The sequence below is a fragment of the Hyla sarda genome, chromosome 10 (assembly GCF_029499605.1).
Source record: "Hyla sarda isolate aHylSar1 chromosome 10, aHylSar1.hap1, whole genome shotgun sequence".
Lineage (NCBI taxonomy): Eukaryota > Metazoa > Chordata > Amphibia > Anura > Hylidae > Hyla > Hyla sarda.
Genome location: NC_079198.1, coordinates 114,896,396 through 114,910,479, shown reverse-complemented (window position 1 = coordinate 114,910,479; position 14,084 = coordinate 114,896,396). Strand labels below are relative to the sequence as shown.

The 14,084-nt window shown below is 40.7% G+C and overlaps 2 protein-coding genes across 2 annotated transcripts in view; one reads left to right on the top strand and one right to left on the bottom strand.

Moving 5' to 3' along the window:
• Nucleotides 1-8,865: 8,865 nt before the first annotated feature.
• LOC130294563 (olfactory receptor 142-like) lies at nucleotides 8,866-10,869 on the bottom strand. The gene has a single exon (XM_056544568.1). It carries the CDS (start codon nucleotides 10,075-10,077, stop codon nucleotides 9,136-9,138), a length of 942 nt encoding a protein of 313 aa, XP_056400543.1. The 5' UTR covers nucleotides 10,078-10,869; the 3' UTR covers nucleotides 8,866-9,135.
• A 1,634-nt stretch (nucleotides 10,870-12,503) lies between these two features.
• Nucleotides 12,504-14,084, top strand: part of LOC130294561 (zinc finger protein 567-like) — a 68,639-nt gene continuing 67,058 nt past the window's right edge. The window contains exon 1 of the mRNA XM_056544564.1: nucleotides 12,504-12,541. The gene's annotated coding sequence lies outside the window, so the exon portion shown is untranslated. The remainder of the gene's footprint in view (nucleotides 12,542-14,084) is intronic.

Below are 14,084 nucleotides of genomic sequence, written 5' to 3'. Positions count from 1 at the left end.
AGGGATGAGCCTCCGCAGCCGCTTCTCAGCGCTTCATTCACTGGCATGTCTTCAGGAACATCTAGGGGATATAAGGCACTCGAGAGATACCCCAGTGGCCAAACACTTTGCCGAATGTCATTCCAGTAATGGTGATAGCTTGAGAGCACAAGTCATTGATGTCATATCACCCCCCAGGAGAGGGGGGTGTTGGGATAAGATTCTACTTCAACGTGAAGCGGAATGGACATTCAGGCTTGAATGTGTTAAACCCCATGGCCTCAATGACTTTATATCCTATGCATCTTTCATTGAATAGAACTGTGGTTCTTTATATATACCATAATTCCCTCGGCTGCCTATTTAAGTAGCTAATATCGTGCTGATATAATTGATGAGACTTCTTAATTTATTATATAAATTTTATTATATATTTTTAATTTTTCTTGGGTTATATGAAAATTAATTACGCCGGTTGTCCATCTCCTCTGCCCGACTCATATAGTCAGTACTAGGTCTTTAGATACCTACTGACAGATAGCGCACCTAGTCCCTTCGGATCTTGGCAGATCGTATCAGCGGTGTGCATAGATAGCCACTCCCAGTGACGTGGCACACCCCTGATTGGAGCCTCAGACCACGGGAACAGGTGAATGCAGGTATATCAGTTTGTAGCGTGTGTTAGTTTAGCACGGCCGCCATCAGAGCCGCATGCGAGGTGCGAAAAGTGCACTGTAAGACAGTAAAGGAGACCAAGCTTATGAAAGGTCCCTGAGGATATTGAGCGATTGAAACGCGTTGGACCCCTTATGGATACGATATGATATGAAGGAGCCGTCAGTCGTCATGTAACAGCATGCAGATGTCTGGGCGTGAATCAAGCATCTATGGATACAGCTAAGTGTATTTGCCAGCATATCAGTATGTCTGCATAACTAACTGGGGACACTGGAAACCACCTAGTGTGGGTATAGTCTAAATGCACTCCTAACTATCCATCTGGAGATTAAGTCATTTAATATACTGCAACCTATATTCATCTACCTAGTATACTATCACACCTAAATATACTCACAGCACTATCTCCGGAGCTACTGATGGACGGCAACATATGCCTTAGTGTGCAGTCTGTGAGTGAATATACCGCATAGTGTGAATGTACACCTAAGATATCTATGGACTGAATACTGGCATACTAGGAGATCAGGCCTCTGTGCTGCAAATTGCCTATGCTTATGTGGACATAGCCCTATGTTGAGAAATCTACAGACATGCTGAATATAAATTTAAATTGCACAGTGTGAACTGGCTATATTATGCATCTGATGGGGCCATTTAAGAATTTCCACATTACAATACTGTGCATATATACTACTTGAATGCTGTGACAATATACATCAACAATTATATGTGGACAACATTAGTCCTATCTGGAGTAATCTGCAGACACGCTGAATATAAGCTCAAATCGCACAGTGTGAACCGGCTACTTTATTCATCTAACGGGGACATTTTAGAATTTCCACACTCTAATACTGTGCATATACACTATTTGAATGCTGTGACAATATATATACATCAATACTGTATGCTGGTCAAATCGTCCGTGACAATAACCATTTTTTCTGCGAGGACAATTCAATACCGCATTGAACCGGATATCTTGGAGTGTATGATCTAGTGGACTGTGATCACCGTGAAATTATTCTAGTAATACTGATGTGTATTCTATTTGAAGGATAGTTACCTGTTTGGAGGCGCGGTTGCGCTAAGTGTGAACAGCGGACTTGTTATCTATAGTTCGCATACATTGGTGGACTAGACATCCTGATTCATTTATCCTCTGATATAGAGTACTGGAATCCTATTTAGGTCACTATCCTCAGTAGCCAGATAATCAGCGGCTCAATATGCAATATAGTTTCTTACAGCACTGTTTAATAATGGTTATTGTATTGTGATTAATGATTTGTCTGTGTTATCTGCATAGCGGGCTGTCTCTCCTGTGATTCTGTGAGGTGTTAGTGGTTGCGTAACAGTAACTTAGCCTTACTACTGGAGAGATGATGCGCTTTGCTTAGATATACTTATATGGCAGGATACTGATGGCGGCCTGTTAATATTATTATTACAATTTTTTTCTATTGTCTATTTTTCTACTTTTTGATACTACTTTTGTACATTTTTAGATGTGCATATTAAAAGCTATGTTTTAGAGGTTCCCTTCTAGTCAATTCAGTTTTTTTGTAATATTGGGAGACCTAACCTTATTATTCTTATTTCATTCACTGGCATGTCTATTGACAACTTTCTTCTGACCCCAAAGATAAAAAAGAAAGTTCTAAACAAAATGGAGAACACTGAAAAGTTCAAGCTCTTTGAACAAGAAATCAAGCGCCATAATGCGGGTCAGGAGCAGGGGTTGGCTGACACTTCGTGGGGCCCCCAATAGAAGATCATGGGGCACAGCGATCAAGTCCTAGGGGAAAAAAAAGTGTGGGAACTCATCCAAGAATTCCACTCAAGGGCTGGTCCTGCAGGACTCCTGCTAATGGGAACAGTGTTCCTGCTGTGGAAATAGTGCAGGAACTCCTGTCGAAATTATGGCTTAAAAAATCGGGGCTTTGTCCAAGCTGAAGGACAGACATGGACAAAATCCAGTAAGTGAAGGTGGGCTAGCACTCCTCTGTTTTCTTCATCGCTGCGCCTAAATGCAGGGGTTAAGCTCCGAGGAGCTGATCGGGACATCTGCTAAATTCTGCATTTTGGTCACTTCATATACCATTAAAAAAATGAATAAAAAGCGATCAAGTTTTTTACTATTTTACACCATTTTTTTGTTCCCATAAGGGACTATTACATGCAGTCTTCAGATGGCATAGACTGTTCAATGCTATGCTATGGCGTAGCATTGATCAGTGTTATCGGTGGTCCATTACTCCGGCCTGCCATGGCTGACTGGAGCACAGAAGCACTGATCGGACAGCGAGGAGGAAGGTAAGGGCCCTTGTACTGTCCTTTTAGCTGGTCGTTGCACCGCAGTTTCACCACGGTGATCCCAATCAGCACGATTAAACAGCCGTGATGATTTTTTTTACATTTTAGACCCCACAATCAACTTTGATTGCGGCATCTAAAGGTTTAATGCTGGGGATCACCGCGATCGGTGATGTCTGGCATTAGCCACAGGTCACGGGGACTGATAGCTGTTGGGTACATCCCGCTTTGATGCGCACTCAGCTCCTGAACGCGTCAGAGAAGGGGAGCAGACGCAGGCCGTACAGGTACGCCCTGTGTCCTTAAGGGGTTAATTACCTTTGTCACCCTCCTCTGCACCCTCTTCAGTTCAGCCATGTCTTTCCTATGTACAGGTGCCCACAATTGGACTCAGTACTCCATATGTGGTCTCACTAATGATTTGGACAGAGACAAACCTATGTCCCTGTCACGTGCCTCCTGATACATCATGTGACTTTGTTAGCCTTGACAGCAGCTGCCTGGCACTGATCACTAAAGTTGAGTTTGCGTCCACCAGTGCCCCCAACTCCTTTTTGGTAGTAGTTTTACTTAATGTTTTATTATTTAGCTCATAATTGTATATTTTGTTTTATGACCTAAGTGCAATATTAATTGAGCTTGTGTAATTAAAATTTTTAGGTCAAAGTCCCAATCTATGTCACTATGGTCATCACTTAGTTGGATAAGGTAATTGTCCTTTACTAATAAATTCTGATATAGATGCTGGAGATCTAGGATGCACAGAGTTACCTGATTCCTGGAGACAGCAGGGCGCTATTCTGAAGCGTAAAAGCTACGATGGTTTACTGGATGATGACATTGTCAACATGGCCCAGGAGCTCCTGCAGAAGCATTTTCCTGAATTTGATGGCCTGCAGCCTGTTGCTGCTTCTCTAGTGCGAGGGTACAGCATACTAAGGAAGGCTGTGCAAATCCACCATGATGAGGACAGGATGCACTGTGAAGTATAGTGAAGTTGTCAATGATCTGATATCCTGCCTGCAAAATGGCAGGATCATTGGATTCCCAAGAAAAGTTCAATAAATAACTCCATGTCTTTCAAGGAAGACATGTAGGGTCTATGATGGGCCAGGAGATGGCCTTGACCTACAACAGGAAATGACTCAACCACTAAACAAACTGAGTCCAACCACCTCCTGGGCTTTACCACTTCCAAGCAAGAAATGGTCCTCCTTACAAAAAAAAAACTTGAATCGACCATATGACCCAATGAAGGTTTACGTTATAGACAATATAGATTCTAAATAAGAGTGTCATGTCTGTCTTTGTCTGTGTTCACACACAGCTATTGGATTTGCTTGTGTGTGAATAGTTTTATGTTCCCTTGTCAGGGACTAGTTAAAGCCTTTGGCTTTCTGTACAATAGGTCTTAGGGTGTGTTTACATAAGGTGAGCTCAGTTCCAGCTTTAGGGCTGGTGATTACAGACTTACACATGGACATGCTGCATGGAGCTTTGGGTGAAACACTCTTTGTTTGAGCTTTTAATCTACTATCTATGTTTTAGCATGCACCTTGAATTTATCTATGATATATATATTCTGGGCTTTTATCCATGGTTAGATAGCATGCTCTAAGTAGATTTTAATCTGTGTTTGTATAGTTGGTTTTAGGATTTGTATGTCCTTTCTGCTATGTATCTGTTCACACTGTGTTACTGCTCCATGGGGACTTTGTGTCTACTGGAGATTTTGTAATTAGGCAACCCTGTTTCTGCTCCATGGGGACAATCCTTTGTCTACGGGAGGTTTTCTGAGGGATTGCGATTATTCCTGTCTTGTGTTCAGTGTGAACACATGGGGACTCTGTGTCTACTGGAGGAGTTTAGGGATTGTGATTATTCAGTTTAGCGATAGATCCCGTTTACCTTTGTGTAGGGGACTCTGGGGGTATTGATTATTCCCTTTGTCTACCGAAGGTTTTTTCTAGGGGATTATGCTATATTCCTGTCTGTACCTGGAGTCTGTTCAGACTTATCCATTTTCCTGTCTAGTGTTTTGAACCCTATTTGTTTATTAGTTCACTATTCAGATCTTTGGAGTTTTTGTACATGCACTGATCATAGAGTACATGATCATTTAGCTAGTGTTTTCCTCTGTGCTTTACCATTGGTCTATAGTGTCCTCTCTGCTGCTCACTAATCTGTGTCCTCTGAACTTAATACTATAGAGTTCTATGTTCTTGTTATGTTTCTGGCTTGTGACAGACTGTTTATTTGTATGTGTTTTTAGGTCCCTGCACTTTAGTTCAGGGAGGGACCGGCGCCCAGTGGTCAATCCACCGTTTAGGGTGGATGGGCAAGTAGGCAGGGAGAGATGTTTAGGGTCAGTTTAGGGCTAATGTGATTTGAGACAGGAGCTCACAATTATATCAGCCCCGATGTCATGTTCTGGAGACACCAGTGATGGCATTAAACAGTTTAAGGCTAATATTTTCCAGGAAGACAATAGGATGGTTACCATTACTAAAAAGTAATACAAATTCCTGCTTCCCTTTGCACATCTATGGTAAGCCTGACTGCACGAAACCACCAGGTGGGGAGCTACCATTGACATCGATATGCAGATTTTATTGACCCGTATGTAGTATGCTCCATTGCTTCCCCTAGTGGCGGCCAGGACTTTAATGCTATGGTGGTGTGAATAAAAGCAGAGGATTTGGAACTTCATAATAGAAAAACATAGCTCACAACTCTAAAAAGAAATCCTATAAAATGAATCATAATGCGATTATATGGTGTCTTCTTTTTAGTTTGGATACAGCGCCATGTTCTAGTGTTGATGGCTCATCATGTCTCTTTGAGCAGCACAGACCCAAATAAAACACATGTAAGAGGATTTGAATAATTTGCAGTAACTGGGAGTAAGTTGCATATAAGGAATATTTTGCTGCTCATAATTGGTTATATTTTGTCTTTCTACAGATGACTATTCTAGAGCAGGGGAGGTGATGACTCTATAAGTAAATGCCATTGTGTCAGGATCAGATTACCTGTACTTCAGTAAGATGCAGATTCTAGGCTTGGTCTCTGTCCTCACCAATGGACACCAGTGGATTTTATGCAGTCAGACTCATTCACAGATCAAGTGGATTTCCTACTGCATCAAGATGCAGATTCTGAGCTCGATCTCTCTCCTCACTAGTGGATGTCACTGGATTTTACGCAGTCGGACTCATTCATTCGTAAACCATACAAATGTACAAATGTTGGTGACAGATAGGAAGGACAATGCATACGGTATCAAACTATAAAGGTTATTTTTACAGTATGTGGAGGCAAATAGATCTGCATGGTAGTTGTCGGCAAAGACATTAGAATATTTTCAATGGTCACTGTCATTTTAAGCAACTTCCCTTCATGTGATAGCCTATGGGATCTGTAACGTATTTAAAAATAAAATGATTTATTACACCAGAAAAAAAAAGCTCTAAAGTCTTGGCCACGAGGTGTCTCACTCCTCTGCAATCTTAGGGAATTCCATCTCTAGAAGCGAGAGAACAAGATGGAACCCAAGAAGTGTAGGCAAGGCTTAGCTACTGATTTATTTCTTTTTTCACTGACTCTTGAGGACTGGTTTGTATATATAATTCTTCATATATAATCCCCCACATGTTTTTAGGTCTGTGGGATATAGACCTACCCAGTTAACCTCGAGCCAGTCGGTGGAGTGAGCTACACTATTTCTATTGTATCAAGGCTTAGCTACTATTACAGTACCTCACATAACTAAGTACACCCCTCTGCACAGCCTGTATAACAGTGTTTAATGTCATGGCCCTTCAAAATAACTCAAGACATAGACATTAATGTCTAAACCCTGGCAACAAAGGTGAGTATATATCTAGGTGGAAATGTACTAATTGGGCCCAAAGTGTCAATATTTTGTTGTGTATGGCCACCATTATTTTCCAGCACTGCTTAGAACCTCTATGGCATGAAATTCACCAGAGCTTCACAGGTTGTCCCTGGAGTCCTCTTCCCTCCTCCATGACCACATCACGGAGCTGGTGGATGTTATAGACCTTTTGCTCCCCCACCTTCCATTTGAGGATGCTCAATAGGATTTAGGTCTGGAGACATGCTTGGCCAGTCCATCACCTTTATCCTCAGCTTCTTTAGCAAGGCAGTGGTTATCTTGGAGGTGTTTGGGTCATTATTATGTTGAAATACTGCCCTCCGGCCCAGTCTCTGAAGGGTGTGGATCACGTTCTGCTTCAGTAGGTCACACACAGTACATGTTGGCGTTCATGGTTCCCTCAATGAACTGTAGCTCCCCAGTGCCAGCAGCACTCACTTAGGCCCAGACCATAACACTCCACCACCATGCTTGACTGTAAGCAGAACACACTTGTCTTTGTCCCTCTCACCTGGTTGTCAACACACATGCTTGACATCATCTGAACTAATAAGTTTATCTTGGTCTCATCGGACCACAGGACATGGTTCCAGTAATCCACGCCCTTAGTCTGCTTGTCTTGAGCAAACTGTTTGCAGGTTTTCTTTGCTTCATCTTTAGAAGAGGCTTCCTTCTGGGATGACATGCAGACCAATTTAATGCATATACTGGGCTGAACACTGACAGGCTGAACCCAACAACCTCTGCAGCAATGCTATGAGCACTCATATGTCTATTTTCCAAAGACAACCTCTGGATATGATGCTGAAAACGTGCACTGAACCGCTTTGGTCATTCAAAGTGAGGCTTGGTATGAGTTGAACTTGTCATGTAAAACCGCTGGATGGTCTTGCCCACCATTCTGCAGCTCAGTTTCAGGCTCTTGGCAAACTTATAATCTTTGCCATCTCTATATAGAGTGACAACTCAGAGAGTTCTTTGCCATGAGGTGCTTTGTTGACCTTTCAGTGACCAGTATTAGAGAGTCTAAGAGCGGTTACACCAAATTTGAGACACCTGCTCCTCATTCAAACCTGAGACCTTGTAACACTAATTAGTCACGTGACACCAGGAAAGGAAAAATGGCTAACTGGGCTCAATTTAGATATTTTCAATTAGGGGTGTACTCACTTTTGTTGCCAAGGTTTAGTGTGTGTTGGGTTATTTTTAAGTGAACACAACATTAAACACTGTTATAAAGGCTGTGCACTCACTAAATGTGAGGGGTGGACTCACTTATGTGAGATAATGTACATTTGAAATAACAGCAACTGTATCAAATATTAATATGCCACTAATATAGGCGGTACAATTTTTGTTAATGGGCTACCAAGGGGTACTCGGGCAAAAGAAGGTTGGGGGCCACTGGTTTAGATTAAGGATTCTATACTCCTGAGGTAATTGGTAAATAACTATTAACCTGTTATCACTTGATGATTTGAACACTGAATACAGACAAAAGATCAGTTCTGATAAGATCCCTTCCCAAATCTTCTCTACCTAAAATTTTAGTCTAGTTTTAGTCAGTTGATAGATTTTATTTATCTTTTATATTTTATATATTTTAAACAGTTTAAAGGGGTTCTCCACCCCTAGACATCTTATCCCCTATCCTTTGGATAGGGGATAAGATGTCAGATCACCGGAGTCCGGCCGCTGGGGACCCCCGCAATATAGCAAGCAGCACCCACCTGTAACTGCTTCCGTAAGCGCTGGAGGCTCTCAGGCTAATTCCTCCTGACCACGGGGACGGAAGATCGTGATGTCATAACTCCACCCCAGTGTGACGTCACACCCGCCCCCTCAATGCAAGTCTATAGGAGGAGGTGTGACGTCACACAGGTGGGTGCTGCTTGCTATATTGCGGGGGTCCCCAGCGGCGGGCCCCCGGCGATCTGACATCTTATCCCCTATCCTTTGGATAGGGGATAAGATGTCTAGGGGCGTAGTACCCCTTTAAGTTGCTGAAAAAGTTGACAAAATTGATAAGTCAAGCAAACGTGAATTTATTCAGTGACAGCAAAATCCTCATGAAATTGATGAAGAATTGAAACACAACATATAATAATTGGAACTTCTTTTTTATATTAACCTAGAAAACCCAGTGAAACATTCTTCTGATCATGAAAAGTACAGGGAAGTAAGACAACGACCAAGCAGGAGAAGACACGCAAGTCAATGTAGTTCTCTTGTTTATTGGTATTTCACGAATAAAGAGTCATTCAGCTCCTCCTGCACAGTCTCTTTCCCAAGAATGACTTGATGGCCGCCTTTACCTCCGTGTTTCTCAGAGTATATATGATCGGATTTAATAAAGGTGTCAGCACTGTATAAAATATTGACACCATTTTATCAGCCGCATAAGATACAGAGGGCCTCAAGTAGATGAAGACGGAAGGGCCGAAGAACAGGGTGACCACAATGAGATGGGAGGCACAGGTGGAAAAGGCTTTGCTTGTCCCTTCTGCAGATTTGCTGTTTACTACGGTTCTGATAATCCCTATGTAGGAGATGAGCAAGACGATAAAACCCAGGGTGGCTATCATGCCGCTGTTTGCCACAAATACAATCTCAATGATGAAGATATCGGAGCAGGATAATACAGACAAGGGATGGATGTCACAGAAGAAATGGTCGATTCTGTTTGGCCCACAGAACTTCAGTTGACGGGTTAATATTATCTGGATGATGGAGTGGAAAAAGCTTACGGCCCAGCACACAGCTTCCAGCAAGTGACAGGTGGTCCTTTTCATAATACTAGAATACCGTAAAGGGTTACATATGGCAACATAACGGTCATACGCCATGACGGTAAGAAGGATGCACTCAGTTCCGGCGAAAAAGTGTAAGAAAAAGAGCTGAGTGATACAGGAGTTGAGGGAGATTGTGTTTTTTTGTAATAGAAAGTCGACCAGCATCTTTGGGACAGTCACGGATGCATAGCACAGGTCTACCAAGGATAACTTGCTGAGGAAATAATACATGGCTGAATGGAGACGGGCCTCAAAATGCACCGTAACTATGATGAGAAGATTGCCGAGCAGTATAAGAATGTAGACGAGGAAGAGGAGGATGAACAGGACAATACTCAGCCTGGGGAAAGTGTCCAGTCCGAGGAGAGTGAACTCCTCCATGTTATGCTGGTGGGTGACATTCATCTTCATCTTGTGTTTTCTTTCCTAAATGTCAGAAAAGAGGAAGTTAGAATTTTCTATTATATAGGTTTTTCCGCACAGCCTTTAACAATAGGGGTCCACCAAAGTCTGATTTTCACAGCTTATTTGTAGAAGTGTATGTGTGATGCCACAAACAAAGGACATTTTTGTTCTCAGAAGGAAAGTTATTGATGCTTATCAAGCTGGAAAATGTTACAAAAGCATCAAGACGTTGGACTCCACCAATACACAATCAGACAAATTGTTTACTAATTCAAGGTCATTATTACCCTCCCCAGAGGTTATCAACCAGCTAAAATCATACCAAGTGCAAGGAGCATAGACCATAAGGTCACAAAGGAACCCAAGGTACATGAGGTCACAACAGAACTAATGGTAACCTCTATGCAATTAAAGTATTTCTCAATTAGGAGGACACTGAACACCAATGGTGGGCATTGCAGGATTGTAAGGAGCTGCTCTTCAAAAGAACGTTGCTGCCTGTCTACAGTTTGCTAAAGTTCACCTATAGAAGCCAGAAGGCTCCTAGGAAAATAGTAAATTTAAAATACATTGTAATTTTTATAATTTACTTTAATAATCTGAAACTGAAGGTCTGCACCAAAAACTGCATGATTTGGTTTGGATTTGCCACTCCAGATTTACCTGCAAAAATGCTCTGGTCTTTCGTCCAGTTTGTACCCTTAGGCCAGATGCACACAATTATAATTGACACATTTTAGCTTCTGTAATAAGGCCACATGTCCTTGTCTCCTGACCAAGTGACAGTCGTGTCTTTATTACACTTATTTAGAACTGGACTTAAACCTGTGACTTTGCATGGTTCCTTTTATGTCTTGTTGAATGTCATGCTGCCTTCACCAAATAAATGGTAATGCTGGGTTCACAGATACCATTTTGGTTAATATTTTTAGCCAAATCCAGGAATTGACCCAACACAGAAAAAGGTGCAAATCTTCAGATTACAATATTTCTCTGTTTTGGTTTTACTCCGGATTTTGGCTAAAAAAAATACCAAAATACTACATGTGAACCCATCTTTAGTACATTAATTCTGGTTCACACAGGGAGCTTTATTTGTGATCTTTGTGACATGAATCCCGAATATGACCATGGATAAGAGGTCTTCAGTGTTAGGTTGGGTTCAAACACTGTAAAATCAAAACAAAAATATGGCAGCAAAATAGGTATAAAAATTGGTCTTTTTATGCAATAAAATGTTATGATTGTGAAAAAGGCAACCAGAACAAACAAACATAATTATCAAAATAGAACGTGTCAACAAGAAAGGAACAAATGTATTAAACTTTATTAAAAGTATCCTAAAAAAAACATCATGAGAAAAGCATGCAGATACCATAATACACTAATAGAGGAAAGTACAATAGGTGAGGTTCAAAAAACCATGGCTAACAAAAGTATAACAGATTTAAAGGGGACCTCTCATCAAATAAACTTTTGATATATTTTAGATTAATGAATGTTGAATAACTTTCCAATAGCATGTTAATGAAAAATATGCTTCTTTCTATTGTATTTTTCCCGATCAGTCCTGTCAGCAAGCATTTCTGACTCATGCTGGAGTCCTAAACACTCAGAGCTGCCAGCCTGCTTTGTTCACAGCCAAACAGGCTGTGAACAAAGCAGGCTGGCAGCTCTGAGTGTTCTCCTTTGTGAACAAAGCAGACTGGCAGCTCGTAGTGTTTAGGACTCCAGCATGAGTCTGAAATGCTTGCTGCCAGGACTGGTAGGGAGACCCCTAGTGGTCATTTCTTCAAAGTGGAAAATTAAATAGAAAGAAGCATATTTTTTAATAACATGCAAATGTAAAGTTATTCTGCATACATTAATCTATAATATATCAAAAGTTTTTTTTTGATGAGAGGTACCCTTTAAATGCAGTATGAAATGTCTCATATGTATCATAGGAATAGACAAGACATATACTTGAAGGGTAAACAAGAGACAAACCAACAGCACTGAAAGAAAGTAACAAAAAAAAGTAACAATTCTCTTAAAGAAAATAGAGAAAATACTTGCCTGAAACCCACTGTATACATACTGTACACCAAAGTATATATCCCTTGTTGTTGCATCATTAGGTAATAATGAAATTTTCAACTTTTTCCTGTGTTTTGAGCAAAAATTTTGTGTTGCTCTAACAATTTGTGACTTTTTATGATGTAAACATTAATAAATTCCCCTAATTGTTTAATACATTTTCTGTAATTTTTAACGTTGAAATCACTGCCGTTTTTATTAAACAATGGGGGAGATTTAAGTGGTGCAGTTGCCCATAGCAACCACCGATCGCTTCCTTCAGTTTGCAGAGGCCTTTTTATAAATGCACCACTCTTCTTCTACACAGGTTTTGATGAATCTCCCCCATAGTGTACAAGTTTACGTTGTGTGAACCGAAGAAAAATGCTAAGAAGCACTGCGGCTCTGCAAGGTACATAATGCCTAGATTGTAATGACGTAATTGTGACATTAATATATTTTTTATGATAGTTTAGATGTTTGATATATATTTTTTTTCTCATTGTTCAATTTTTACTATAGCCTGTTCTAATATGTTCCAAAAAAAATTCCCATCTGTGATATACTCGTTAACAAAATTGTACAGTTTTTCCCAATAAACTTATCCTTCAGCTCGAATATTAAAATCACTTACATAGCAACAAGAGACGATTGTCAAGCGCAGAAGGATGCACTTAAAAATCCCAATTTTTTAGCAAGTACACAGTTGTAGTAATGGTGATGCGTTTCAAGCTTTAAAAAATAAAATTACAATTTTTAAGTGCATCCTTCCGCTCTGGACAATCATTTCTTGTGCTTACCGTAGTTTTCCTAGTGGTGGAACCTGCCAGCACCGGTCCGGGATGTGGACTTATTTGCTCAGGTGAGCTGAAGTTTCTCTCTCTCAATATATATATACATATAAATATGTAGTAAATTTGAGTGGCCGTATTAGTCCAGTGATGCAGATGCAAATCATAAAATGTTGCAGTATCTTGTAATACCTTTTTTATTGGACTAACAGCATTTTGTAGAGAAGCTTTCGTTATTCCTCCCTTTATAAAGTCCAAAGCAAATCTAAGCTCACAAGCAGAGGACACAGGTTACATCTCACAAATATGCAGGGGTTAAGACAATAGATGTGGAGAATTCACACTAAGATGGGCCATAAATTGTCCTGTTATGGGAACATAGACTAAATAGATAAGAATGAGAAAAAGTGGGGGGGGGGGGGGGAGCAGGGGAGAGACTGATAATTAGCAGGACATAGTGAGATGTAAAAGAGAACACAGTGCAGGATATAATAGAATCCAGTACAGTGCAGGTTATAATAGAATCCAGTACAGTACAGGTTATAAGAGAATACAGTACAGTACAGGATATAAGAGAATACAGTACAGTACAGGATATAAGAGAATCCAGTACAGTACAGGTTATAAGAGAATACAGTACAGTACATGTTATAAGAGAATACAGTACAGTACAGGTTATAAGAGAATCCAGTACAGTACAGGTTATAAGAGAATACAGTACAGGATATAAGAGAATCCAGTACAGTACAGGATATAAGAGAATACAGTACAGGATATAAGAGAATCCAGTACAGTACAGGATATAAGAGAATCCAGTACAGTACAGGTTATAAGACATTTTGATAATGAGTAAGAAGCTCAAATCCACATTGAGTCCCCTGTTTTTCGAGTCAAAAAACAGTATCATTTTGGCTTCAAATGTCTTTCTCTCTTGTGTGTTTTTGGAATTCCCTCTCAGTATCTTGATTGTAAGGTCATGTATGGAGTGGCCTGTTTGGGTAAAATGGTGTCCAACTGGGGTGCAGTAGTCCTTTTCTTTATGGCGGTTGATGGAATGTCTGTGTAGATTCATCCTTTCGTTGAGTTTCCGTCCGGTTTCCCCAATGTAGCATCCCATGTCCCACTTGGTGCATTGTATCATGTAGACCACATTTGGGGATGTGC